The 26,257-nt window shown below is 44.0% G+C and overlaps 3 protein-coding genes across 4 annotated transcripts; 2 read left to right on the top strand and 1 right to left on the bottom strand.

The window, feature by feature from the left end:
• Positions 1-155: 155 nt before the first annotated feature.
• Positions 156-15,326, bottom strand: nit1 (nitrilase 1). The gene is made up of 7 exons (XM_045213119.1): positions 15,055-15,326; positions 2,758-2,946; positions 2,223-2,456; positions 1,960-2,063; positions 1,729-1,865; positions 1,463-1,588; positions 156-1,133 (listed from the first exon to the last, which is right to left on the bottom strand). Exons 2-7 carry the CDS (start codon positions 2,853-2,855, stop codon positions 864-866), a joined length of 969 nt encoding a protein of 322 aa, XP_045069054.1. The 5' UTR covers positions 2,856-2,946; positions 15,055-15,326; the 3' UTR covers positions 156-863.
• On the top strand, positions 2,879-7,347 carry LOC123483322 (prefoldin subunit 2-like). Of its 2 annotated transcripts, XM_045213120.1 has the most exons (6): positions 2,879-2,986; positions 3,119-3,269; positions 3,742-3,786; positions 4,056-4,144; positions 4,726-4,849; positions 7,010-7,347. In XM_045213120.1, exons 2-6 carry the CDS (start codon positions 3,192-3,194, stop codon positions 7,196-7,198), a joined length of 525 nt encoding a protein of 174 aa, XP_045069055.1. In that variant the 5' UTR covers positions 2,879-2,986; positions 3,119-3,191; the 3' UTR covers positions 7,199-7,347. The 2 variants fall into 2 exon arrangements, with proteins under 2 accessions (XP_045069055.1, XP_045069056.1); XM_045213121.1 differs by lacking the exons at positions 2,879-2,986; positions 3,742-3,786 and having other exon boundaries at positions 3,144-3,269.
• Positions 15,327-15,476: 150 nt separating the features above from the next.
• Positions 15,477-21,863, top strand: b4gat1 (beta-1,4-glucuronyltransferase 1). Its single transcript, XM_045213122.1, has 2 exons — positions 15,477-16,896; positions 20,377-21,863. The coding sequence occupies exons 1-2, from the start codon at positions 15,790-15,792 to the stop codon at positions 20,566-20,568; spliced, it is 1,299 nt and encodes a 432-aa protein (XP_045069057.1). The 5' UTR covers positions 15,477-15,789; the 3' UTR covers positions 20,569-21,863.
• Positions 21,864-26,257: the final 4,394 nt, after the last annotated feature.

Consider the following 26,257-nt stretch of genomic DNA (forward strand, 5'->3'; position numbering starts at 1 on the left):
ACCTTAACCACACTGCTAACCTTATAACTAACCCTAACGTTAAATTAAGACCAAAGGTAAATGTTTGTTTTCATGAATTTTTACGACTTTGTGGCTGTGCTGTTTAGTGGGGGTCAAAACCAGTGACGTTAGCTTCCGGTTTCTTGATCGCCCACTTCAACCCATTCTTTTTATTTTTCATCAAGTACATTGGATTGGGAATAGTCAGAGTGCAACGTTATATATTTGATGTCAAACAAGATCATATGCCACATTTCTTGCAGCAAAGGATTTTTGCCCTACATAATAAATGTATTATTAAACAGATATTATTTCATCCATGTCCTCATTTAATCCAGCATAACACACACATACAGTGCTTTATTGGAAACCCCCATGCATTTGGTTAGAGAGGAATATCTTCTGGTCCTCCTGGGCTTGGTCATGGCTAACATTGGATTGTGGCTAGAAAATCTAGTTTATCTTATTTGAAGGGTCAAAAAGCCAGAAAGTCGATCACAGTCTAAAAAAATTAGTTACAGCATCGATAATAAATTACTACTGATTGTGGTATATAAAAAAAAAAAACAGTGTAGAAGCCTCATACTAATAGCACCATCTGCTAGTTGTATACAGCATAGCAACATTGACATCAGTAACATGGTAAATCTGCTCTTCCAGTGTTTTTTCCGGAACATGCCTACGTCCCAATTCTCCACCCTTTTCCCTGAAATGTGCATTTACCCACATGGATTAAAAATGATTGGATTGGTGTAATAGCCACATGCTTACACCAATCCTATGCTGTTAAATCTATGTGGGGGAGTGCACAAGTGCACACTTCCAAGAAAAAGTGTGGAGAATTGGGACACAAACTTTGACTCTCAGTCCTTTCCACCCAAGCTGTAGTAGAAGCTGGTGTCTCTGCGATGTTGCTGCACAGGCATGTTTCTCTGTGTGTCCCTGAGCTTCTCCAAGTCGATCTCCACCAGAGCCATGCCTGTGTTCTCTCCTCCACAGTCCCCCATCACCACCCCCCAGGGGTCCACAGCCAGGGCGTGGCCGTACGATGAACGTTTCTCGTGGTGACTGCCCACTTGGGCCGCGGCAAGGACAAAGCACTGGGTCTCAATGGCCCTGGCTCGAAGCAACACCTGTGGTTAGAAGAGCAGCATGTTTTCTATTGGTCCACATTCTTCAACACTGGTCCTGAAGAGTAGGATCCACAGGGGTTGCAGGCTTTTGTTCTAGCCCAGTACTAAGGACCCTGAATCAACTAATTAAGTTTATGATTTGAATCAGGCATGTAAGTACTGGACTGGAACAAAAGCCTGCATACCCTGTGGGTCCCCAAGACTAGGTTTGAACAACACTGTTATAACTTGTATTAAAACATAGAAATAGCAGTGCTAGAAATAGTAGCTAGTATAAATTATAGTACAACACAGAGGAAGACGTGTGTTTCTGCAACAATTTATCCCACCTCCCAATGGGCAGCTCCTGTGGCCACAGTGAACGCTGACGGGTAGGTCAGAATCTCCGCCCCCTGTCGCAGCAGACTCAATGACAGCTCAGGGAACCTCAGGTCATAACAGATACCCAGTCCCACCTGGAACACAATACAGTGACAGAACGCTGGTGAAGAATCAGAATGCTGGGGTGGTAGATCATAGAATCTGGTGTAAAAAGATGGAGGTTAGTTGCAATAACAATTCAATGAGAGCTGGATTGGTGGAATCATAGAATGACCTTGCCAATGGGAGTTTGGACTGGATGAATGAGGCTGGATCCAGGTATGGTGAAGGCACTCTCTTTTAAGGACACACCTCTTCCTGGCAGCTCCACATCAAACAAGTGGGACTTCCTGTATACGGACACTATATCACCTGTAGGGTTAAGAGAAAGTGTCAGCACTTCAGTATTTGTGTGTGTGTGTGTGTGTGTGTGTATGTGTGTGTGTGTGTGTTTGTATGTTAATACCCTTTTCATTGATGATGATGTGGCTGTTGTAGATTCGCCTGTCCATCTCCCAGTCATGCCCTCTCTCATGAAACCCTCCAAGAGAGAGCCACACGCTCAGCTTCCTAAGAAAGGACAGATGAGGATTAACTGCAAAAGCACTAATCAATAACAAAACAAGTGCGATGAAGTCTCCCCATTCCAGAATTATTATTAGACTAGGATGTAATAGAAATGAATAGAATAGACAACCACACTCTGTGGCTAGTCCTAGTAGTACTCACTTGGCCAGCAGGGTGTAGCGTGAGATCACGTCTCCCGTTAGCCTCTCAGACATATTCAGGGTCTCCTCTCGACTAGAGCCGATGTAGTCAAACCCCTCAGGTAGGAAAACCATGCTGGCTCCACCCTCTTTTGCCGCCTGCACCAATCGCTTGCAGGCGGTGAAGTTGGCCTCCTTGTCAGGGGTTGCGGTCACCTGGCACACCGCTGCCACTGGATGAGGCGATGATGACATCCTGGAAAGAAAGACACACTTGAGTTTAGATGACGTCAAGCATGTAAAGGGTTAGTGTAACAAGGGGTCAAAAATATGTGACTAGTTATAATAGCTGAACATTACTAATTGACCTACATTTACAAGTCAGTGACACTAGTACTGTAAACCTTGACAGAAAATGAATTATTGAATGAAAACAGAGGCATGAAGTAGTTTCATCTTAGAATTACCAATTCAAAAGGGATCTTGGGCTATGGTAACAGATGCATGCATTGTAAACAACTTTCAGTTGTCAGTTAAAAGATTGACCGTGTAATTACCTGTGATGCACCCCAATGTAGTTCGAGCCCCAAGACGAATGACAGTCCAGTAAATGTTTCACCGGAGTTCTTCTCAAACTGCACCTCACCACGAGCATTGGCTTGACGCAAGTGTCAAACCAAAGGTGTCTGTACCCGACTGAGCAACACCAGAGAAGTCTCTTCTTTGCTTGTGCTGTACTTTGGACTCTGTTTTAATTTCAAGTTAATGCAAAATCCAGTCAGTAATGTATGAAAACATCAACAATGTAACTACCTACTGTACTGCATGCGTTGTGTTTGCGGCGCCAAATTACACGACTACGAGACTAGCTAGTACGACATTGTTCGTGTGTTGTGTTGATTACGGTTTTCCTAACAGGCAATCACACGAGACAGCTCAAGATGGTACGTTTTGGGCCCTCAGCCCACTCCACTAGCGACACCCTTCCAAGATGGCAGCCAACAGCAGCACGGTTAGCAAACCCAGCAACAATACCGGGGGTAAACAATCAGGGCCATCGGCCGAGCAGGTATCCTCACTCTCCTTTAAATCCTTCAGTGTCAGAATATTCATGTTTTGTTAGCAAATGCATTTTTAATAGTTGCGGACTTTGAGATACAAACCCGGACTTGCCAGTCACGCATCTAGCTAGCTAGCTATCTAGCTCGCTCCCTTACCATCGTCTGCTTCTTACTAGTGTGTTCCTCAAAACTGATATTTTATGATTAAGAGGCCAAGTCTGGTATCAGTCGTATTCACAACATAACCTCATTGAGTTTATAATAATCTTAGCTAACTGCAATCTATCAGCCTGACTAGGTTTCTATCAGTACAGTATTCAGTACTGTTGTTCGTGCTACTAGTGCGTCGCTCTCCCTTGCCAACCAGTGGCAAACACAACCGCATTAGTAATACAGCCAGTTTGACAAATCACAAATAAACGACTATTGTATTTACTTATAGCTAAGCAATAAATGGTCTAATGATATTTCCTTTTCCAGGTAGGCCTATATAACGAGGCTTTTTGCAACTTTGTTCAGTCTAATGTAAGTTCAGAAATCTGTGTGTATTGTGGCTGCCTGAGTTGGTAGAGCATGGCGCTTGCAACGCTAGGATCATGGGTTCGATTCCCACTAGGGACCCGGATACGAAAATGTATGCATGCACTACTGTAAGAGAGCTTTGACACTGACTAAACTTGTTGCCCACGCAGGCCTTCCGCAGGTCACCAGATTTAAGTCACTTTGTATAAAAGGGTTTGTTAAATGGCACATATTATAATGAGTGAATGTGATGTATTTGGTGTGTTCAAAAGGTTGTGGCTGCATTCCAGAGGATGCGCTCAGAGCAGCGCAGCATGGCCTCCAAGGCTGCAGAGCTGGAGATGGAGATCAACGAGCACAGGTAACTACAGTACTATTTCACTCACTGTTCACCTCAGTGGACTTAACTGTGGACTTGGCCACAGAGAGGAGTAATCATTGTTCAGTCTGTAAAGTAGTGCATCTCCTGAGTGGCGCAGTGGTCTAAGGCACTGCATCGCAGTGCTAACTGTGCCACTAGATCCTGGTTCGAATCCAGGCTCTGTTGCAGCCGGCCGCGACCGGGAGACTCATGGGTGGCGCACAATTGGCCCAGCGTCGTCCAGGGTAGGGGAGGGAATGGCCGGCAGGGATGTAGCTCAGTTGATAGAGCATGGCGTTTGCAACGCCAGGGTTGTGGGTTCGATTCCCACGGGGGGCCAGTATAAAAAAAATATGTATTCACTAACTGTAAGTCGCTCTGGATAAGAGCGTCTGCTAAATGACTAAAATGTAAATGTAAAGATTAGATGTTCGGACACTAGGGGGTGAATCAAGTCTTCCCTGGATTCCTAATTTCCTCTCTCCTCTTCCTCTCAAAACGCATTGGAGGAAAAGGTCAGAGGGGAGGAGCTTCATGTCTTAATATTACATTCCTCTCACAACTTCCCTCTTTTCTCTTAGCCTAGTCATCGAGACCCTAAAAGATGTGGACCCAACCAGGAAGTGCTTCCGACTGGTGGGCGGGGTGCTAGTAGAGAGGACGGTTAAGGAAGTCTTACCAGCTCTGGGAAGCAATAAAGAACAGGTAAGCTGCTTTGCTTGCTCTTTGGGGTATAATCCGAGGTTGCTGTAAAGCACTTTGTAACGACTGCTGTTGTAAAAAGGGCTGTCTAAAATGAGATTGATGGTAAGATACCATTAATATATCAACTGTCAATATGTACATAATATGTACATGATGTGGTGGCCTATGGGCATAGTCCAACTGGGGAAGCAAACCTCTAACCTTCTGGGTCCAAAGCACTCCAGCTAAAAAACAGTACAAACACACTAGCCACCTAACGTTCCCAAGAGGGTCAAATCGCTTGGGAGTGTTTTTAATAGAGGAAACGCACTAGAGCAACTGACGGCCGAGTGTACTTTAAAACAGTAGGTGGCCGTCCTATCGCCTCAGACAAGAATGCCGGCCATAATTTCATTTTTATTTCCTGACGATTCTACATGTTAAATCACTACCGTTCGTCGACACCCAGCACATAATCTACTGCACACGACCGACGTTAATTATGGTGCGTCTTCTCTTTAACATACACTACCGGTCAAAAGTTTTAGAACACCTACTCATTCAAGGGTTTTTCTTTCTTTTTACTATTTTCCACATTGTAGAATAATAGTGAAGACATCAAAACTATGAAATATCACATATGGAATCATGTAGTATAACCAAAAAAGTGTTAAACAAATCAAAATATATTTTATATTTAAGATTCTTCAAAGTAGCCACCCTTGGCCTTGATGACAGCTTTGCACACTCTTGGCATTCTCTCAACCAGCTTCACCTGTAATGCTTTTCCAACAGTCTTGAAGGAGTTCCCACATATGCTGAGCACTTGTTGGCTGCTTTTCCTTCACTCTGCGGTCTGACTCATCCCAAACCATCTCAATTTGGTTGAGGTCGGGGGATTGTGGAGGCCAGGTCATCTGATGCAGCACTCCATCACTCTCCGTCTTGGTAAAATAGCCCTTACACAGCCTGGAGGTGTGTTGGGTCATTGATAGTCCCACTAAGCCCAAACCAGATGGGATGGCGTATCGCTGCAGAATGCTGTGGTAGCCATGCTGGTTATGTGTGCTTTGAATTCTAAATAAATCACAGACAGTGTCACCAGCAAAGCACCCCCACACCATAACACCACCTCCTCGATGCTTTAAGGTGGGAAATACACATGCAGAGATCATCTGTTCACACACATCACGTCTCACAAAGACACAGCGGTTAGAACCAAAAATCTCAAATTTGGACTCCAGACCAAAGGACACATTTCCACCGGTCTAAAGTCCATTGCTCGTGTTTCTTGGCCCAAGCAAGTCTCTTCTTCTTATTGGTGTCCTTTAGTAGTGGTTTCTTTGCAGCAATTCGACCATGAAGGCCTGATTCATACAGTCTCCTCTGAACAGTTGATGTTGAGATGTGTCTGTTACTTGAACTCTGTGAAGCATTTATTTGGGCTGCAATTTCTGAGGCTGGTAACTCTAATTAACTTATCCTCTGCAGCAGAGGTAACTCACAGGTCCTCCATTTCTGTGGCGGTCCTCATGAGAGCCAGTTTCATCATAGCGCTTGATGGTTTTTGCGACTGCACTTGAAGAAACTTTCAAAGTTCTTGAAATGTTCCGTATTGACTGACCTTCATGTCTTAAAGTAATGAGGGACTGTCGTTTCTCTTTGCTTATTTGAGCTGTTCTTGCCATAATATGGATTTGGTATTTTACCAAATAGGGCTATCTTCTGTATACCTTGTCACAACACAACTGATTGGCTCAAACACATTAAGAAGGAAAGAAATTCCACAAATTAACTTTTAAGAAGGCACACCTGTTAATTGAAATGCATTCCAGGTGACTACCTCATGAAGCTGGTTGAGAGAATGCCAAGAGTGTGCAAAGCTGTCATCAAGGCAAAGGGTGGCTATTTGAAGAATCTCAAATATAAAATTTGTTTAACACTTTTTTGGTTACTACATGATTCCATATGTGTTTTTTAATAGTTTTGATGTAGTTACAATGTAGAAAATAGTAAAAATTAAGAAAAAACGTTGAATGAGTAGGTGTTCTAATACTTTTGACCGGTAGTGTACATAACTACCAAGGCTATAGGTTGTTGCAATATTATCTTGTAAAACTAAATCACTGCTGATCATGCATCATGATTAACATTCTGCTATCCCCTCTCTTTTCCTTACAGATATCAAAGATTGTAGAGTCCCTCAACACACAGATGCAGATAAAAGGTCGGGAGCTCACGGAGTACCGGGAAAAATACAACATCCGATTGGTGGGAGAAGGAGAGGAAGGACAGGGCAAATCGGCAGCATCCTCCAATGCGGGCGAAGGGGGCCGTTCTAAAGGCGGCGCCGGCGTTCTAGTTTCGTAGCTTTGTGTGTAGAGACTTTAGTACGATAGGAAATCGTGCAGAATGCCATCGAGCATCGAGTCAGCACAGATCCTGGAAGGCATTTCAAGGGCAGAGTTTGACGTGTGTCTTGCATGAAGGAAATTATATAATAAACCAATGTCACAATGGCCAGATTATCCAGAACATTCAATTCAGATCAGTGATCCCTTTTCACCTATTGTTCAACAAAACTTAGCCAACATTTCACTTACACTCTGGTTTACTTACAAGCCTTTCGCCTTTTACTCAAGACAGTGTTTCATCAAAATCTTATTGGATGATTGTTGTAAAAGACAACATGCCTTCTTGATGGCCATATATTGTCTTAGTCACATTGATTTGATGTTTATTTATACTCTATTGTCAGTCATATTTCAATGTACATTATGATCCTGTTGTTGGTGGCTCTGTATTTGAGAGGTTTGTCTCTGGCATGCTGTAAAATAATGCTTGAAAAAGGAATGACAATCTGATTGGGAAAACACAATTCCCAAACAACACACTATCATTTCAATCTTTCTTAAAGGTGCACTATGCAGAAATGGCTCCGCCATTTCCTCATTACAAAAATTATAGTAGTTCGCCTAATTTCAGTTTGTGACAAAACAAGCAAGTGTAGTGTAGAGAATCATTGTACCATCTAAACCGCTGTGAAATATATTTTTCCATAACCAAAAATATTGTATTTCCAGTTGTTGGATGCTGTTGTATAAAACCTAAAGTAAAAGACACAAAAATCAAACTTAAGAACAGGAAGCATAGAAATAGTGCACATAGAATAATAACAGATCTACAGCTTCTTAGACTTGCGTTCAACGATAATGACAGATCTGTAACACACATTTATATGTGAATTTGGTCAGTCGCCCAGAAAGTTACATATTGCAGCTTAAAGTGTTGAGGGAAAAAACACTGTGCCCAGAGCATTTGTTGTAGATGAATAACATAAAATGTACGTCCCAAACGGCAGTCTATTCCCTATATAGCGCACTACTTTTGCCCAGGGTGCCATTTCAGACACTTCCAGTCTCTGACAGAGCAAATTCAGTCCTATAGTCTTAAGTGCCCCCAAAGTATCTGAAGCACACTGCCCTATCCTACATTATCTATCACCATGTAGTTGTGTGGAGAAAATTAGTTTTTTGTGTGAATGTTTATGAATATTTAAAAAAACAACGCAAAACATGTTTTCTGATGTCTGCTGCTTTTCGCCTGTATATGCATAATATACAGATATAAGTAATATATTATACATACATACAGTTTGCTGGTGGTCACTGTTTCAGGCATCTTTAGCTGGCCGCCAGCAGTCTCGTACTACTTACTGTTGGGCCCCTTTCATGGGCAAATACCTGGAAGACCACATGAACCAAACCTGGACAACATCTGCCGATAAACTGGTCTCAGAACAGAGAACCTACCAGCTGTCATGAACAGAGCTATGGCATGCCATCCCACCCCCCTGCGCAAGTAAGTAAACTATACAGTACTTGTTAGAGAGGTACGTTAACGAGGTCTCTAATGGAAGATACCGGTTCATACAGTACCCATAAAATAGCACACTATAGTTCATAACTTTCTTTGGCTTTGGGCAATGAATAAGGTTTGGATTTTGTGTCCATGGTAGGTGATGGAACTACACAGGTCTTGGTACTGTGTCTATAAGCGGTCATTCATACATCTATCCCAATTTAGTTAAATAGTTTGGCTATACTTATTCGCAACATATGTTTTAATGTAACGTTAGAATAGTTTCATAGGCGGCAAAGGCACTGGTGGTTTTGACCAAGATCGTCTTCATTTTCTACACACACGGAGAAGGATAATTTGCCAGATAGTGTTCATTCAAGTACTGTTCAAACTAGCTAGTTACGTTACACCACTACTATTCGTGAGATGCGAAAATAATTGTCGACGAGGATGGGATTCGAACCCACGCGTGCAGAGCACAATGGATTAGCAGTCCATCGCCTTAACCACTCGGCCAAAAATGGGGCAAAAGGGACTGCTAGGGGGGGGGGAGAAGGAAAAAGAGGGGGGGGGGGGGGAAAGAGAAGAAACGGAAAGAGAAAAGGAGAAAAACAAACAATTTGTCATGTTTTTTTCTCCACTCACAACGCCTTTAAAGTTATTTTCACACGCATGTGCGCTTATTTTTATCACTTTTATCGACAACATTGACACTTTGTCTCCTGCGGGATTCGATCCGACGACGCTGTGCACCGTGGCAGCATGCACCAATACCATGCATTAACATAATTTTTCTTTCGTATAACGTGTATATTGCTTGTATTAAGTGAGTTGTGTGAATATTGCATGTATTGTTTAAAAGCAGCCAGAACCAAAATCATTGTGTGTGTGTTAACATACTTGGCCAATAAATCTGATTTTGATGTAATTAAAGTGCTATGTGTCATTCATCCTGATTAGGGGTTAGTTGTCCCAGAATATATATATATATTTAGCAACTGTCCCAGACTGCGGGGGGACCAGAAGTGGGTGAACAACCTGAACTTGTTCTTCAACAGGTTTGATCAGCCCCTACCCCGGCTGCTGCACACCTCAGGTGCACCCCCAGAACACTGCCCTACCCCCATCTCCACAGCACTCAGGTCACAGACCCCCCACCGCTTTGGCTTCTCCTGCCCCATCCCTTTCATCTCACCTCTTACCCTCAGCTCCACCCCCCTCTCAACACCCCCTACAACATCAAACACTGGTGAGAAAAGAGGTCAGGAAGATCAAAGCAAGAAAGTATGTATTTTCATTGGCAGAGGGCTTTCCAGAGTGCTGATATTTAATAACAGCACTGGTAGCCTACTTAGTTACTTTGCAAGAGTTCTAGGAATAAAGTATAGGAGGTATAGGAGAAAAACAATCCAGAAGTCAAAATTTGAGAAACTTTGGTCAGTTTATTAAACCTGAAAGTATATATTTAGCAAATATATACATCTTTATTTTTTTGTTGTTTTCTTTTTTAGAACACCATGCAATGCACAAACACAGAAATGAAAAACATAACTATATACAATACTTTACTATCTACACATTATTATACAATTTGACAAACTTTGGTCACTTTATTAAACCTGAAAGTATATATTTAACAAATATATACATCTATTTTTTTTTTTTTTATTTTTTTAGAACACAGAAATGAAAAACTTAACTATATACAATACTTAACTATTTACACATAACTATTATATACAGTATTTATTTATTCATACATTTTCCTTTATTTCCCACTGGCAAGACTGGTCAACTGGTCCTTCCACTCTGCCAGGGTGAGTCCTGAGGCTGGACAGTACCACCGCCCCTTCAGCTGGGTGTGACCCGTACTTTTGTTTTTCCCCTGCCCACACTGCTTGCAAATGTACTGGTAGGTATCCCTGAACTTCTTGCGTGGAGGTTCACCCCTAGCCATCAGCTCCTCGTTCTCCTGGGCAGCTTTTTTCTGTCTCCACGTACGTTGCCTTGGCTGAACAGAGGTGCCAGGTGGTGGAGGGGCCAGGTACAGTGGATGGTCAGCAGGTGGCTGGAAGGGGGGAGGTGGCTGGAAGGGGGGAGGTGGCTGGAAGGGGAGAGGTGGCTGGAAGGGGGGAGGTGGCTGGTACGAAGGCCAGGCAGGAGATGGTGGTGGTGGCAGGTAATCCTGCTGGTACGAAGGCCAGGCAGGAGATGGTGGTGGTGGCAGGTAATCCTGCTGGTACGAGGGCCAGGCAGGAGATGGTGGTGGTGGCATGTAATCCTGCTGGTACGAGTCCCAGGCAGGAGATGGTGGTGGTGGGAGGTGACCCTGCTGGTACGAGGGCCCAGGCAGGAGATGGGGGTGGTGGTGGTGGCAGGTGACCCTGCTGGTACGAGGCCCAGGCAGGAGATGGGGGTGGTGGCAGGTTACCATGCTCATACGAGGCTGAGCCAGCAGAACCAGGCCATACGTATGACCCAGGCTGGTAGTGCTGTGCCAAGGCAGAACGAACACTGTGCCGAGGGCGTATCACTGCCTCACCCTCCCGGTTCTCTGGCTCCTCAAACACCATAGCCTCATGCCCATGCTGCACAGGAGCAGCCGGAAGAGTCTGGGCTTCAGGGAGTGAGTCCTTGGCCAGTTCAAACCGTTTGGGGAGTATGGTGCCCTGCAGCAGCATGTCCCTGTCCTTCCTCTTATCCCTCCTAAGCAGCCTAAAAGACAAAAATGCATACAGTAGCTTCCAGTTAGTTCTTTTATACATAGTAGCCTATCCTCCTATGTTTAGTATTTTCTAACAAGCAAGCAGTTGAAGGTTTTTCTTGCAGTTTAATAATATAATAATATAATGTCATTGTATAGGAAAGGTGCACACGTAAAAAACAAGACTCACCAAGAAGAGATTGTTGTGTTGTTTACTGGTATCAGAACCACGTTGGTCTTCTCCAGAACAACCCTGCTGTCCTCCAGCAGCTGTTTAAGATGGCTGTAGGCCACCACAATGGACTGTGGGATGGGCAGAGTTCTACTCCTTGTGTCCTTGGGCCTGTTTGGTGCTTGCTGAAACTCTTTTAAAAGTCTCAGGCAAACACATTCGCTGACCCTGTGGACTTCGGGGTCCTGGGCTGCCTGCCCGTGAGTCATGAACAGTCTGTGGGAAAGAAGGATGATATGGTCCGGACTTTAAACAAGGCTGTAAACAAAAAATAATAATAATAGCAACAACCTGTCACCTGTGAACAGCCCAATTTACCCCCACAAACTAATATAATCACAAAATATTTTTTTCAATCCTGGTTTGACGCAGTACAGCCTTCTGATTCAATGATTTGTAATGAACCAAAATGATTAAGAATTGTGTCAAATCACCTCTCTGCCGCCTGCTGTCCAGGAGCAGAGCCACTCGGCTTCCTGGGCGCTCTCCAAGGTCCTGCCACGGTCTTCTTCCTCGCTTTCTGGCCGAACCTCAAAGGTTCCTTGTCCATAGCAGGGAGAGCCATGTAAAGATGGACTATGTCAGCCTCCTCTTTTGATGACAAGGCAGTGATGGTTCGGTTCAGGCCAACCAGGTAGGCTGCCAGGTCATCAACCGCATCCCAGCCCAAGACACCTCTGGAATCACATCGGCTATTCTGAAAAGTGAAAATCATGAAAAAAACACATGTAAATAAATGTGTAAAATTCTTTGAACTATTTGAGCAATGTTGACCTTTTTTCTCTCTCCATAAAACGTAATACTTGACGTTTTACTTGACAAACGATGATACTTGTGGCATATCATTAGCGAACTTGTTACATATCTTGTTTTTGAGAAAGGTGTTACATTACCTGGTCTGATGTGCTGTCTTGTGTGTCGTCTTCCTCCACAATGATGTCCTCATCCAGGGATCTGGGTCCACTGTCACCCTCCAGTGTCACCTGGGCCTCACGGCACATATTGGAGGATCAGGATCACCTACCCTAAGGTCAGCTACCTGGCACACCGTGACGTCAGGTTCACCCCCGTCGTCCCCGAGCTCCTCTGTGGGGATCTCTGGCAGCTGCTGTGGAACCAGCAGGTCGCCTCTATTGGACTGGGCCAACAGGTACTCCACAGCAATGCGCTGCCTGTAACACATAGTGTTTAAACACATAGTTAAAGAAGAGGAAAGGACACAAACACAGACACAGACACATCTCCTACATGTAGAGCCCGATCTTCACTCCCACGTCCTCTGAGGAGGGGTGGAGGTGGCAGAGAAAAAGAAAAGTGGGAGAGGAAGTAATACTCAAATGCTCAGTGCTGATCTGAGAGCTATCTCACCAGTAGGTTTTCCAGGTGGGGTGAATTCTGGAACCAGAGAACAACCAAGGACCCGCTGGCTCATGCTGTTTAGGTGAGACATCAAGCGAACATCAAATGTCCTCAGGGTTGATGCCCCCACCACAGCTACAGCTTCCTTTGCCCGGTTCATGTTCCACCTCGACACCCCCCTCCAGCATGTACATTTGTGTGTGCAATGCATTGCATCGAAAGCCTAAGAAACAAAATACTCAGGTTAGGTCAACCATTATTATGAAGTCAATACATATTAACACCTATTAAATACAAAGTGACAATTACATTGTTATTTGAATAATTCAAGTGCATACTATGTCATAACACAGACTTTTTTTAAGATCAGCATACGGCAGAGTTAACATTTTGAATTTACCTGGAACAAAAGCACACTGGTGGCGGTGAAAACTCTCGAGGGAGGAGGACCCCTCCCACACCTGAGGACGTCAAGGACTTTGCCACCCTTCTGCAGTGTCCCTGTCTTTGTGTACAACTCCACCCCTGCAGGGTCCTGGATGCACTCCAGGAGCCTCCACCTGCCTGGAGCCTCCACCTGCCTCATAGGAGCCTCCACCTGCCTCATAGGAGCCTCCACCTGCCTCTGATGCATCTGACTGAAGGGGGGAGGCAGGATTTCAAAGCACAAAAAGAGGCTCATGCTACTTGTAATAAATAATTTCACCAATGATCCTACACTGTTAGTTTTATCCAAATTTGTGCACATAGGGTATGATCCATCAAATAATCGACTTCATGCTACAGCAACTTATCATCACTTAAATGAAATAAATCATCATATAACCTACCTTATGGAACACAAGAGCATTTTAGGTGTCTCCCCGAACAGATCCACCTTACTCTTGCTCTGCAGCGGGCAAGCATCCATACACTCCAGGGCTCTTTTCCATTTCTTACCACCGGGCCTTTTGCCTGTGGAAAACTGGTAGCTGCCCTGGGCATACTTTTGGCAGATGTCTCTCCAGTATGAGTCTGGCTTCCCCGTCTTGGTCAGTATCTGCAAACATGAGCTAAGTTAGACTAAACGACCAAGTTCTCTGTTGTGATTACATTCTCAATCAATTTAGCATAGATGTACAGTCGTGATAGTTTGCTCTGGCTATGGTACAGTAATACCAGGTCCATACCATTTTATAAAATTAATACTTCCATAGAATAATATGCTTGTACTCCAACACGTAAACTTAATTTTGTTATCTCAACAACCTGGTCAAAGTATCATCAATGTAGTCATAGTTTTGTACTTCTGAGGTCAAATTAAAGTCAGCGGAAAAGTTGCATCTCACAGAGGGGACTGTACTATGGGGCAGCGAGTCTACATCGACAATTTAAATACCAGGACCGACATAAAAACATGTACATTCAAATCGTACGTCCATGCGGAATAATTTGCCTGTACATATCGATATTATTTTTTTGTTACGCTGACAAAGACCAAGTAACTACTCAATTTAGCATTGATGTATCTACTGTCTACTGTACGCGTACTGTACCACTACGTTCAGCGGATAAGTTACAGACAATAAGAATACGTTTATCGAGACAGTTAGTCTACATCGGTCAATCAACATAATTCAGAAATACATGTCGCTTATACATATAATTTGCATTTACATACCTATTTTTCTGTTGTTCTTTTCTTTTGTACGTCTTAAAAAAAGTTCTGTGCAGTACTGGCTCTTTCACTCAGCGCGCTGATTTGTAGTCTTCTGCAGTTTTACGTCACGTCAAAATGGGGCAAAAGGGTCACGTGACCCCTAGACCCACCTCTGTTCAGAATGGTTCGAAATGTGTTCGGAATTAGCAGTTGTTCAGAATATTTTCCTAATGTGGTTCGAAATGTGTTCGGAATTAGCAGTTGTTCAGAATATTTTCCTAATGTGGTTCGGATATTGTTAAGATGTATTTGCAGTCCAATTCTTGGCGGGTACGGCCACCTCGTCCTCTGAGTCATCACATGGATCGAAAATACAATTTATCTCAAATGCATGGCAAACTAGCGCTTTAAAAATAATGTATTTTACATACCTGGCTGATGCGGTTGAAACCGTACTGCCTGAAGTTCTCGTCGTACAAGGGCACGGTGCGGGGCCCGATGTAGAAGGGCTCCCAGGGGTCCACCCAGGATAACGTATGTAAATGTAAATAACGTATAGGCCACGTCCAGGGGCCCCAAACCCTGGCGGTGTCTGTTCACCCACTGAGAGTAGTTTGTGGGGGCCTGGCACTGCGGGCACAGCTCCTCGTAGAAGGGCCTCAACTCGCCCACCTGGTACAGCTGCACCAGTTTATGTTATTCAAGAGACCATTTTCATAAAAGTGCTAGCTAGCCGCATAGCATATTTGAACGTGCAGCTGTTTGCTGCGAACACAATAAATGCTCCATTATGTCAAACTTTACATGCCCTTCTATTCTAGGGTTCGTGGTAATATGAAAAGCGCATAGACATGCGCCACAACATCACAGGCGCCCCTTCTCCAAATGCCCTAATGGGTTGTTGATGTTGCTGAAACGCTATGAGATTGACAGAACCGTATAGCATCAGATATGAAGGATGTACATACAATGATTTCACGATCTAAAATGCGTGGTGTCAACGACACGAGATAGTCGAGCCCCCCACGTATCCAAAGTGCCAAATTAGCTAGCTAGCGCCGTGTAGCTAGCTAACTAGCAAGCAGTGGTAGATTTGATACCTTCCTGGGGCATATTGCTCAAGTATTTTTGACTTGTTGCATGTGGTGTACATGTAATGGTCGGGAATGCATTTCTCTAAGAAATGTTCGGTGTTCAAAGTGGTGCTCGGCGCTCTGGTGCTCGTGGCACTCTTACAAATGATCTACCTCTCCTTCCTATCGAAACTGCACGGTAAGCAGCAGCGCTACCGATACTCAGAGCTTTTCGGGAGCTCTGGCAAGAAAAATGTCCACCCGGAGATAAATTCACGGAAAGAGCGTCTCAGGTACTCTTTGTCCACAGGGGGTTTCTTTGATGCCAGCGGGCAATACCGCGTGTACAAGAACTTGATCAAAAGCGATTTCTCTACCAATCAGAAGCCAGGAGCGGATGCGAGCTCTCACTTCTTGGCCTTAGCAACGCACACATCCATCAACAATTTGCATCACCTGAATTCTTTAGTGGAAAGGTGGCAAAACCCTCTCTCAGTGGCCATATTCGCTCACGGCCAAGATGTCAAGTTTGCCACAGCCCTGGTCTACGCCCTCAGCATCTTCTGCCCTCAAATCCAGGCCTTGGTGGACTTCCACTTGGTGTGCCACTCTGGGCAGATGGCCAGTTTCCCGGAGCAGGACCGGGAGCATTTCACCGGGCTTGAGGACTGTGCCGCTGTTTTCGCCAGGCTCGAGACGCACCGAGACAAATACCAGAACTACGCCATCGGTGGAAAAGGAAACGTCTCCTACCCGAATAATCTCCTTCGGAACGTTGCCCGTGGCGGCACGGAAGCCAACTACATCCTGGTCATCGACATCGACATGGCACCCAGTGCCGACCTCCACCAGCAGTTCCTGGCGCTGGTCATGAGACGTGAACCCGCCACGGACGAGGTCTTCGTACTGCCCGCCTTCGAGATCCGCCACGTACGCAAGATGCCCGCCACCAAGTCGGAGCTGGTGCAGCTGTACCAGGTGGGCGAGGTGAGGCCCTTCTACGAGGAGCTGTGCCCGCGGTGCCAGGCCCCTACAAACTACTCTCAGTGGGTGAACAGACACCGCCAGGGTTTGGGGCCCCTGGACGTGGCCTATACGTTATCCTGGGTGGACCCCTGGGAGCCCTTCTATATCGGGCCCCGCACCGTGCCCTTGTACGACGAGAACTTCAGGCAGTACGGCTTCAACCGCATCAGCCAGGTATGTATTGTATGGATATGGGTAGCCGGGTACTCTTAGAGTGCAGTGGAGAGGAGACGTGTGTGTATGGTTGCACACAGTTAGGGCTTCATTACATCAACTGACACAGTACCCTGCAGAAACCCTTGCACTGCAGTAATATATACAGTGCCTTCGGAAAGTATTCAAACCCATTGACTTTTTCCACATTTTGTTACGTTATAGCCTCATTTTAAAATAGATTAAATATATAAAAATCCTCATCAATTTACACACAATACTCCATAATGACAAAGCGAAAACAGGTTTTTAGAAATGTTTGCTAACAAAAACAAACAGAAATACCGTATTTACATAAGTATTCAGACCCTTTGCTATGAGTCTCGAAATTGAGCTCAGGTGCATCCTGTTTCCATTGATCGTCCTTGAGATGTTTCTACAACTTGATTGGAGTCCACCTGTGGTACATTCAATTGATTGGACATGATTTGGAAAGGCACACACCTGTCTATATAAGGTCCCACAGTTGACATTGCATGTCAGAACAAAAACCAAGCCATGAGGTCGAAGGAATTGTTCGTAGAGCTCCGAGACTGGATTGTGTTGAGGCACAGATCTGGGGAAGGGTAGCAAAAACATTCTGCAGCGTTGAAAGTTCCCAAAAACACAGTGGCCTCCATCATTCTTAAATGGAAGAATTTGGAACCACCAAGATTCTTCCTAGAGCTGGCCGCCCGTCCAAACTGAGCAATCGTGGGAGAAGGGCCTTGGTCAGGGAGGTGACCAAGAACCCAATGGTCACTCTGACAGAGCTCTAGAGTTCCTGTGTGGAGATGGGAGAACCTTCCCGAAGGATAACTATCTCTGCAGCACTCCACCAATCAGGCCTTTATGGTAGAGTGGCCAGACAGAAGCCACTCCTCCGTAAAAGGCACATGACAGCCCGCTTGGAGTTTGACAAAAGGCACCTAAAGACTCTCAGACCATGAGAAAAGATGATCTGGTCTGATGAAACCAAGATTGAACTCTTTGGCCTGAATGCCAAGCGTCACGTCTGGAGGAAACCTGCCACCATCCCTACGGTGAAGCATGGTGGTGTCAGCATCATGCTGTGGGGATGTTTTTCAGCGGCAGGGACTGTGAGACTAGTCAGGATTGAGGCAAAGATGAATGGAGTAAAGTACAGAGATCTTAATGAAAACCTGCTCCAGAGCACTCAGGACCTCAGACTGGGGCGAAGTTTCACCTTCCAACAGGACAACGACCCTAGCACACAGCCAAGACAACGCAGGAGTGTCTTCGGGACAAGGCACTGAATGTTCTTGAGTGGCCCAGCCAGATCCCGGACTTGAACCCGATCGAACATCTCTGGAGAGACCTGAAAATAGCTGTGCAGCAATGGTCTCCATCCAACCTGACAGAGCTTGAGAGGATCTGCAGAGAAGAATGGGAGAAACTCCCCAAATATAGGTGTGCTAAGCTTGTAGCGTCATACTCAAGAAGACTTGAGGCTGTAATCGCTGCCCAAGGTGCTTCAACAAAGTACTGAGTATATGTACAGTTGAAGTCGGAAGTTTACATACACCTTAGCCAAATACATTTAAACTCAGTTTTTCACAATTCCTGACATTTAATCCTAGTAAAACTTCCATGTCTTAGGTCAGTTAGGATCACCACTTTATTTTAAGAACGTGAAATGTCAGAATAATAGTAGAGAGAATGATTTATTTCAGCTTTTCTTTCTTTCATCACATTCCCAGTGGGTCAGAAGTTTACATACACTCAATTAGTATTTGGTAGCATTGCCTTTAAATTGTTTAACTTGGGTCAAACGTTTCGGGTAGCCTTCCACAAGCTTCCCACAATAAGTTGGGTGAATTTTGGCCCATTCCTCCTGACAGAGCTGGTGTAACTGAGTCAGGTTTGTAGGCCTCCTTGCTCGCACACGCTTTTTCATTCCTGCCCACAAATTCTCTATAGGATTGAGGTCAGGGCTTTGTGATGGCCACTCCAATACATTAACTTTGTTGTCCTTAAGCCATTTTGCCACAACTTTGGAAGTATGCTTGGGGTCATTGTCCATTTGGAAGACCCATTTGCGACCAAGCTTTAACTTCCTGACTGTCTTGAAATGTTGCTTCAATATATCTACATAATTTTCCTTCCTCATGATGCCATCTATTTTGTGAAGTGCACCAGGCCCTCCTGCAGCAAAGCACCCCCACAGCATGATGCTGCCACCCCCGTGCTTCACGGTTGGGATGGTGTTCTTCGGCTTGCAAGTACTCCCTTTTTCCTCCAAACATAACGATGGTCATTATGGCCAAACAGTTCTATTTTTGTTTCATCAGACCAGAGGACATTTTCCAAAAAGTACGATCTTTGTCCCCATGTGCAGTTGCAAACCGTAGTCTGGCTTTTTTATGGCGGTTTTGGAGCAGTGGCTTCTTCCTTGCTGAGCGGCCTTTCAGGTTATGTCGATATAGGACTCGCTTTACTGTGGATATAGATACTTTGTACCTGTTTCCTCCAGCATCTTCACAAGGTCCTTTGCTGTTGTTCTGGGATTGATTTGCACTTTTCGCACCAAAGTACGTTCATCTCTAGGAGACAGAACGTGTCTCCTTCCTGAGCGGTATGATGGCTGCGTGGTCCCATGGTGTTTATACTTGCATACTATTGTTTGTACAGATGAACGTGGTACCTTCAGGCGTTTGGAAATTGCTCCCAAGGATGAACCAGACTTGTGGAGGTCTACAATTTTTTTTCTGAGGTCTTAGCTGATTTCTTTTGATTTTCCCATGATGTCAAGCAAAAAGGCACTGAGTTTGAAGATAGGCCTTGAAATAAATCCACAAGTACACTTCCAATTGACTCAAATGATGTCAATTAGCCTATCAGAAGCTTCTAAAGCCATGACATAATTTTCTGGAATTTTCCAAGCTGTTTAAAGGCACAGTCAACGTAGTGTATGTAAACTTCTGACCCACTGGAATTGTGATACATTGAATTATAAGTGAAATAATCTGTATGTAAACAATTGTTGGAAAAATTACTTGTGTCATGCACAAAGTAGATGTCCTAACCGACTTTAGTTTGTTAACAAGAAATGTGTGGAGTGGTTGAAAAACGAGTTTAAATGACTCCAACCTAAGTGTATGTTAACTTCCGACTTCAACTGTAAATGTGTATGTAAATGTGATATTTCAGTTTTTTATTTTTAATAAATTAGCAAACATTTCTAAAAACCTGTTTTTGCTTTGTCATTATGGGGAATTGTGTGTAGATTGATGAGGGGGGAAAAACAATTTAATACATTTTAGAATAAGGCTGTAACCTAAGAAAATGTGGAAAAAGTCAAGGGGTCTGAATACTTTCCGAAGGCACTCTACATTATACACAAATAATATAAATACTTAACTTTTAGTTGAATTATCACCATTTCATGTTGTCCCCCCCTTACCTCATTGTCCCCCTCTTCTTCTCCTCTTCCCTCCCCAGGCCTGTGAGCTCCATGTGGCGGGCTACAGGTTCTCCGTGCTGAACTCTGCCTTTGTGGTGCACAAAGGGTTCAAAGTTCAGGGTGAGTTCCACAGCAGGAAGGACGAGGAGAACCGAAGGAACCGCCTGCTCTTCCGCAGCTTCAAGGAGGGCCTAAAGACCAAGTACCCCTCCTCCCCTCGACGCTGCTGAGGAGACAATGTGAGAACACTGGTGCCTGATTGACACTATAGGGCAAAACTATGGGTTGGCCTGGTTACGCATCCACCATAGTTGCTGGAACTGTGCTAGGGAGGATATCCAAGCCAGAATAGTACAGTTTGGCCCTATAGTGGGATACAGCATTGGATCACTTCTCCCCTAAGTATGGCGCTAGAGGTTGATTTGGAGTTCAGCACTCCTATAAGTCCACAAGACTTCTGTCCAGCAAGAAATCAACAAATGACTCACTACACTACAACATAAACATGAACCAGTCTCTGGTCCCTCAATTTCTGCTCATTTGTCTGTCGTTCAACCACCAGAGAGACACCTGACTCCACTAGGGTTTCATCATCATCATCATCATCATCATCATCATCATCGTTACCTATGTATTTACAGTGAGGGTGGTCCTATCATTTCCAGTGGTTTCCAGTGCCCTCTTGAGACCTTCATCCAGCCCAAGGAGAACAAAACATAGACACTTTTTACTTACAGAGCATTTGTGACAGAATATTTTGTAAATATGACCTTGTTCTATACAAGCTGGGCTGGGTTGACACTCCCATAGAGAGATGCAGTCTATGTAGCGGGAAAGAGTGACAAGAGTGGTCTGGGTCGAACACTGTTACCAGTGTGTTAACTGGAAAAGGCTAGTTATGTAATACCTGCAGGTTTAACAAACACTGATAAATGTTTAGAGAGACTGTAAAAGCAATGGATATTATACATTTTCTTCGCTACTACTCACATACAGTATCTATTTAATTGAAATGCTCATTTATTTATAAAGGATTTGATTTTTATGGTTTGCGATAATTTGAAGTGTAAAGAGTTTTATGAACTTTGCTCCGTTCATCTTTTATGTTGTTTTCTTAAAGGTGATCAGCTCTTCAGGTCACGTACAGTATGTAGGCCCTAGTGGCCGTCCCAAATGGGCTGCCAATAGGGACCTAGCCATAGTCTTCATCCTGGATATTTTGCATTGTGAAAATATGGTACAGTATTACAATTTTCTGCATACATGGCGACTGACTTGTTGGACCTGTGAAGGACTTACTGTAGCACAGATAAGTTCTGTACTCCAACCACTAATTAATATTGTTCTTAGTTATTTGGGAGTCAAATTTGAATTACATTTTGAAAGTTTACGTATTAGTGTGATATTTTTCAAATGTATTGCTCTCTCCCTGACCTGAGAATGACCTGAGAAGGGTTTAAGTTGTCCGAAACGTAAGTATCAATGCTTTGTTTGGATTCCTATTAAAATACACACAAAAAAACTACAACTTCATTCTTAAATTGCTTTTCATTAAATGTCCTGTTTGGGGTGGAAGTTAATTATTTAAAACAATCAAAATATTTCAATTGGCTATTGTGTGTAGTAGCAACACAAACCAGCAGAGGGCACTGGAGTAAAGGTTCTCAATGTTAAGAGGACTTGTCATGTAGGACTGCAGTTCTTATTCTGTTGAGTCTAAATCAAGTTCCTGAGTACTTCAATCCAGTAGATTTTCATGCCAACCATCTACTTCTTAGATGATTAGGAAGGAAATCTACATATTTATCTCTACATTTCTCTTATATTTCTGTGAAAGGGGTTGGGTATCGGGTTCAGGGTGAATTCAGCTGTCAATGTAAAGGCCCAGTGCAATCAATTCTGGTTTTCCTATTATTTTATATATGTGATGTGTTATTTCCTGATAGTTGCTGGTTGAAAATACAATCTAGACAGGACCTTCTAATCAGCAGGTTTACATGGGTGGGAGTTTTGACTTTCTATGGTGACATTGCCATGTGGTAAATTGGTTAATAGACCAATAACAAAGTTTCAAACCTCTCTGCCAATAACAGCTTGATTTCAGTTTCCCCCTTCCCACTCAGACCACCCCCAGACAGTCTTAGTAAAATTATTGCTTGAGAATTGTTTTTGTTGCTAAAAAGCTACTTTTGCCCATTTTAATGGAAATCTATTACAGTAAGTTAGTTCATTGTTACCCATAAATTATTTGATATTGATATAAAAACTGCTTCATCGGGCCTTTAAGAAATGTAATGAGTTGAAAACCCCCCTTAAAAAAATAGGGCCATTTTTTATTCATGAATTCCATTTAAAACCATATCTGATAGTGTATCAAATCTTCCTGATACCGTTTTCAGAAAGATACAGGGTATGTCTAGTGTGGTGTTTACACCTTAGATAACTCCAGTCCTCCAGTAGCCCAAACAGCACACATGTTTGTTGTAGCTACACACCTGATTCAACTCATCGAGGGATTGATGATTAGTTGACAAGTATAATCAGGTGTGCTTGTCCAAGGCTAAAATTAAAATGTGTACTGTTGGGGGTACTGCCTTAGATGATTGGATGCCAAAACTACACGTTACGTATATCTCAATTTCTCTGTTTTGTATTAATTCAGGAAGTGAAAAAGTCAACATAAAACAATGGACAATTAGCAATTCATGAATTTGCAATTGAACTTGTATCTTTCCATCCGAGCAAACCGTATCTGTAGTGTGGTGTTGTTCACAGCTTGTGAGGCCACAACATGTCTCTGGGTTTAAAAGATATCCCTAAACCAATGGGAGCTGATGCCAAAGGTGATTCGGCCGAACATCCAATTAAAGGCAGTTTTTAGTCATTAACACGACCTGTATTGAAGTAAACTCCACAGAGCCCTGTGATCTTGCCTAACGCCTGATAGGGGTATGTTGAATTAGATCTGTAAGGAAGACACACATCTAGTAGGGGTGCGTCCCAATAATATAGAATTATTTTGAAATGTGTGATCGTTCACTACTTGCCACAAATCTGAAAGCATTGGAATGGTGGACCTGGTGCAGGCATGGGTTAGTGGAAGTTCCCACCATATTTCTTATTATACCAGTCATTTCCATTCAAATCAGTGTAGGGAAGTGAACAAGTGCACACTTCAGGAGAAAGGCGATATTATTGGGACGTAGCCTAGAAGTCTTCCAATAAGAGGGAACGACAGAGCAACATTCTAGAATGACCCTGCCGCAACTGTGATGTTTTTCACTTCATGGTGTTTTTTTTTTTTCTAACCTGATGTATTTCGAGGGGTAAATCATAGGTCTTCATAGGCTGCGTTTATACAAGGCAGCCTAATTCTGATTTTTTTCCACTAATATTGCTCTTTTGACCAATCAGATCAGCTCTTTTGCCCATAATTGGGCAAAAAAATCTAAATTGGTCTGCCTGTGTAAACACAGCCATAGGGGCCTATCTGAAAACCAAACCTGAAATTCTGTTCATTTTTTTTCTATAACGAGTAGGGAGTAAAGACTTGAGAAACAGTCTGTCACAAGTGATTACTCTATAAAATGTATACATTTATATGACTGAATCTCTCATCTCCGTTTCATAGAGAAACTTAATAGCAACAACACAAGTTAGTGTGTTTAGCTGACTAGTGGTGTGGTGTGAGGTTTGCCACGTGATGACGTTCGTGACAAAGTGGCATTTTGTGGCTAAGCCACCTTGCGTTACCGAACCAGGTGGAGAGTCACGGAGGAGAGAATAACATGCAATCACTGCTGCTGGGCATTTGGTTCTTCATACCAACCCTTTCGACTCATAATAACACTAGCTGAACATTTCTTGGAAGTCTTCCTATCTTAACAGAGACACATCTCCACTCTCACTCCAACAACTCCACTTCACAACCACATTATCATATTTTTTCACATTATTTTATTTTGCTGTTTCTTTTTTGTGTGCCTCTCCTTTATCTCACCTGACCAATAACTTTTAGCTTCCCATATTGTCTCTTCCTCTCTTTCTCTTCCCGCCCCCTCCTTAGTAACCCCCACCTCGTCCCATCCATGGTGTTCGAGTGGCAGAAGGCTGGGGGGGGGGGCTGTATGGATAAGGAGTGGTATTAAGCAGGTTTGGTGAGGTAAAGTGGGGTTTATCTCCACAGCTTTGGGGAGCTGCAGCTTATTTGGGTCAGGGAGCTTTACGACAAGAGCAATTAGGACTGGCCTCTCTGTGTGGAGCTAGCAGGAGGCCTACCACTGGATTAGCAAGGAGAGGAGTAGTAGAGAAGGCAGAGGAGAGGTGTGTGTTTCACACTGTGTGCCTGTGTGTGTGGACAGCTTCTGTACTAAAGGGGAGACCAGACCAGCTGGAGACCCCGGCCTAGTGGTGTTTTTGAGGTGGGGGGTTTGCGGGTCACTGCGGGGTGAAAATTGGAGTGAGGAGGCAGTGACCCCAAAACTAGGACTGGAGAGACGTAGGATGTGTCCCAAATGGCACCCTATTCTCTTTATAGTGCACTGCTTTTGACCAGAGCCCTATGGGCCCCGGTCGAAAGTAGTGCACTATATAGGGAATAGGGTGCCATTTGGGACGTACACATAGAAATTAAAGTAGAGCTGAATGACCTGTTGTCTATGGCCACAGCATGTTAAACAGACAGTCATTGAAAAGGTTCACCATTAGGACCTTATTGCATGCTGCTAATGACAGCTTCCTCTGTTGATTGACCATTAGAGAGCACTTGACTGGAAATCAATCAATCAATGCCTTTCATTTTTGATTGCCCCTTAGGGGATAAGTAAAGTTATGTGGAATTGAAACACGACTGGCTCTGTATGCTGAGTTTACTTGAATAACATTACTCTGTAGCAAATGATGCAGTACAAGTTAAATAAATACTGTCTGGTTATATCAAGGTGCATTTTGAGTCATTGTGTGTCACTGAAACAACATTGAGGTAAGTTATATAAAATGTCACCAACTAGAAAAGGGAACTCAAATATGCCCTACACTCTCCGAGTAGAAGTTGTTGAGTGTTACATGTCAGATGAGTCCGCCTGAATTTCACTATGTGGTCACTCTCAAGCTGTTAGGTCATGACTGATCAACGACATTTTACAACTTCACTAAAACTTCTTATAAAACAAAGTAGCCTATGACTACATGGAAATGTTTTTTTTAAATGCATAAATAAGTAATATCCTAACTATAAACCAAATAGGACTACATTTCAGTAAAATGTGAGAAGTGCTTGTGTCTCAGGGTGAGAGGAACAGGTTGGCGTTTGCCACCTGGTAACTCTAAACTGCGGGAGGGAGTGATCCGTTTCACTTAAACGAGTGAGCTTATCAGTCAACAAATGCCAGCTTTAGGAGTAGGTTATGTCTGCTTATGGAACAAGCTCAACAAGCTCCCACCGATGCATGCACCCAGATCACTCTGGCCAGTTAAGTCGAGTGTTCTTGGACACCCTGGCTACCAGCACCTTAAACGTATCCCGCTAAGACGTCGTCCTTCCACCCACCACCCCCGGGGTATCCAGCTAGCGGGGGCAGTTCTTATAGGACGTGACACTGACCGGGGCAAAGAAAATCAGGCCTAACGGATCTAGGCGCCTTGCTTTTAGCCTGCAAGTCCTCCCCTCCTCCTTCGCCTCCAAGTCCTCCTCCCCACTGCCCAGCGGCTTCCTTGTAGCCTTGTCCAAGTCCTCCCCTCCTCCTTCGCCTCCAAGTCCTCCTCCACACTGCCCAGCGGCTTCCTTGTAGCCTTGTCCAAGTCGTCCCCTCCTCCCCGCTGTCGCATGAATTCATCAGGAGAGAACAGACGGACGGGGGCAGGCAGGGCCTCCCCCTCTGACACACAGTCACATACACACAGACACACCTCTCCCCACAC

Source organism: Coregonus clupeaformis, unplaced genomic scaffold (genome assembly GCF_020615455.1).
Source record: "Coregonus clupeaformis isolate EN_2021a unplaced genomic scaffold, ASM2061545v1 scaf0079, whole genome shotgun sequence".
Lineage (NCBI taxonomy): Eukaryota > Metazoa > Chordata > Actinopteri > Salmoniformes > Salmonidae > Coregonus > Coregonus clupeaformis.

Bases quoted from the DNA above. Each gene is read 5' to 3' on its own strand.
- nit1 (XM_045213119.1), bottom strand. From the start codon at position 2,855: ATGCTCGTGGTGAGGTGCAGTTTGAGAAGAACTCCGGTGAAACATTTA. The intron at 2,457-2,757 runs GTAATTACACGG...CTTTCTTTCCAG, and splicing joins TACATTGGGGTGCATCACAG to GATGTCATCATCGCCTCATC. The intron at 1,134-1,462 runs GTGGGATAAATT...TTCTAACCACAG, and splicing joins CAGGAGCTGCCCATTGGGAG to GTGTTGCTTCGAGCCAGGGC.
- LOC123483322 (XM_045213120.1), top strand. From the start codon at position 3,192: ATGGCAGCCAACAGCAGCACGGTTAGCAAACCCAGCAACAATACCGGG. The intron at 3,270-3,741 runs GTATCCTCACTC...TTCCTTTTCCAG, and splicing joins CAGGGCCATCGGCCGAGCAG to GTAGGCCTATATAACGAGGC. The intron at 4,850-7,009 runs GTAAGCTGCTTT...TTTTCCTTACAG, and splicing joins TGGGAAGCAATAAAGAACAG to ATATCAAAGATTGTAGAGTC.
- b4gat1 (XM_045213122.1), top strand. From the start codon at position 15,790: ATGCATTTCTCTAAGAAATGTTCGGTGTTCAAAGTGGTGCTCGGCGCT. The intron at 16,897-20,376 runs GTATGTATTGTA...TTCCCTCCCCAG, and splicing joins GCTTCAACCGCATCAGCCAG to GCCTGTGAGCTCCATGTGGC.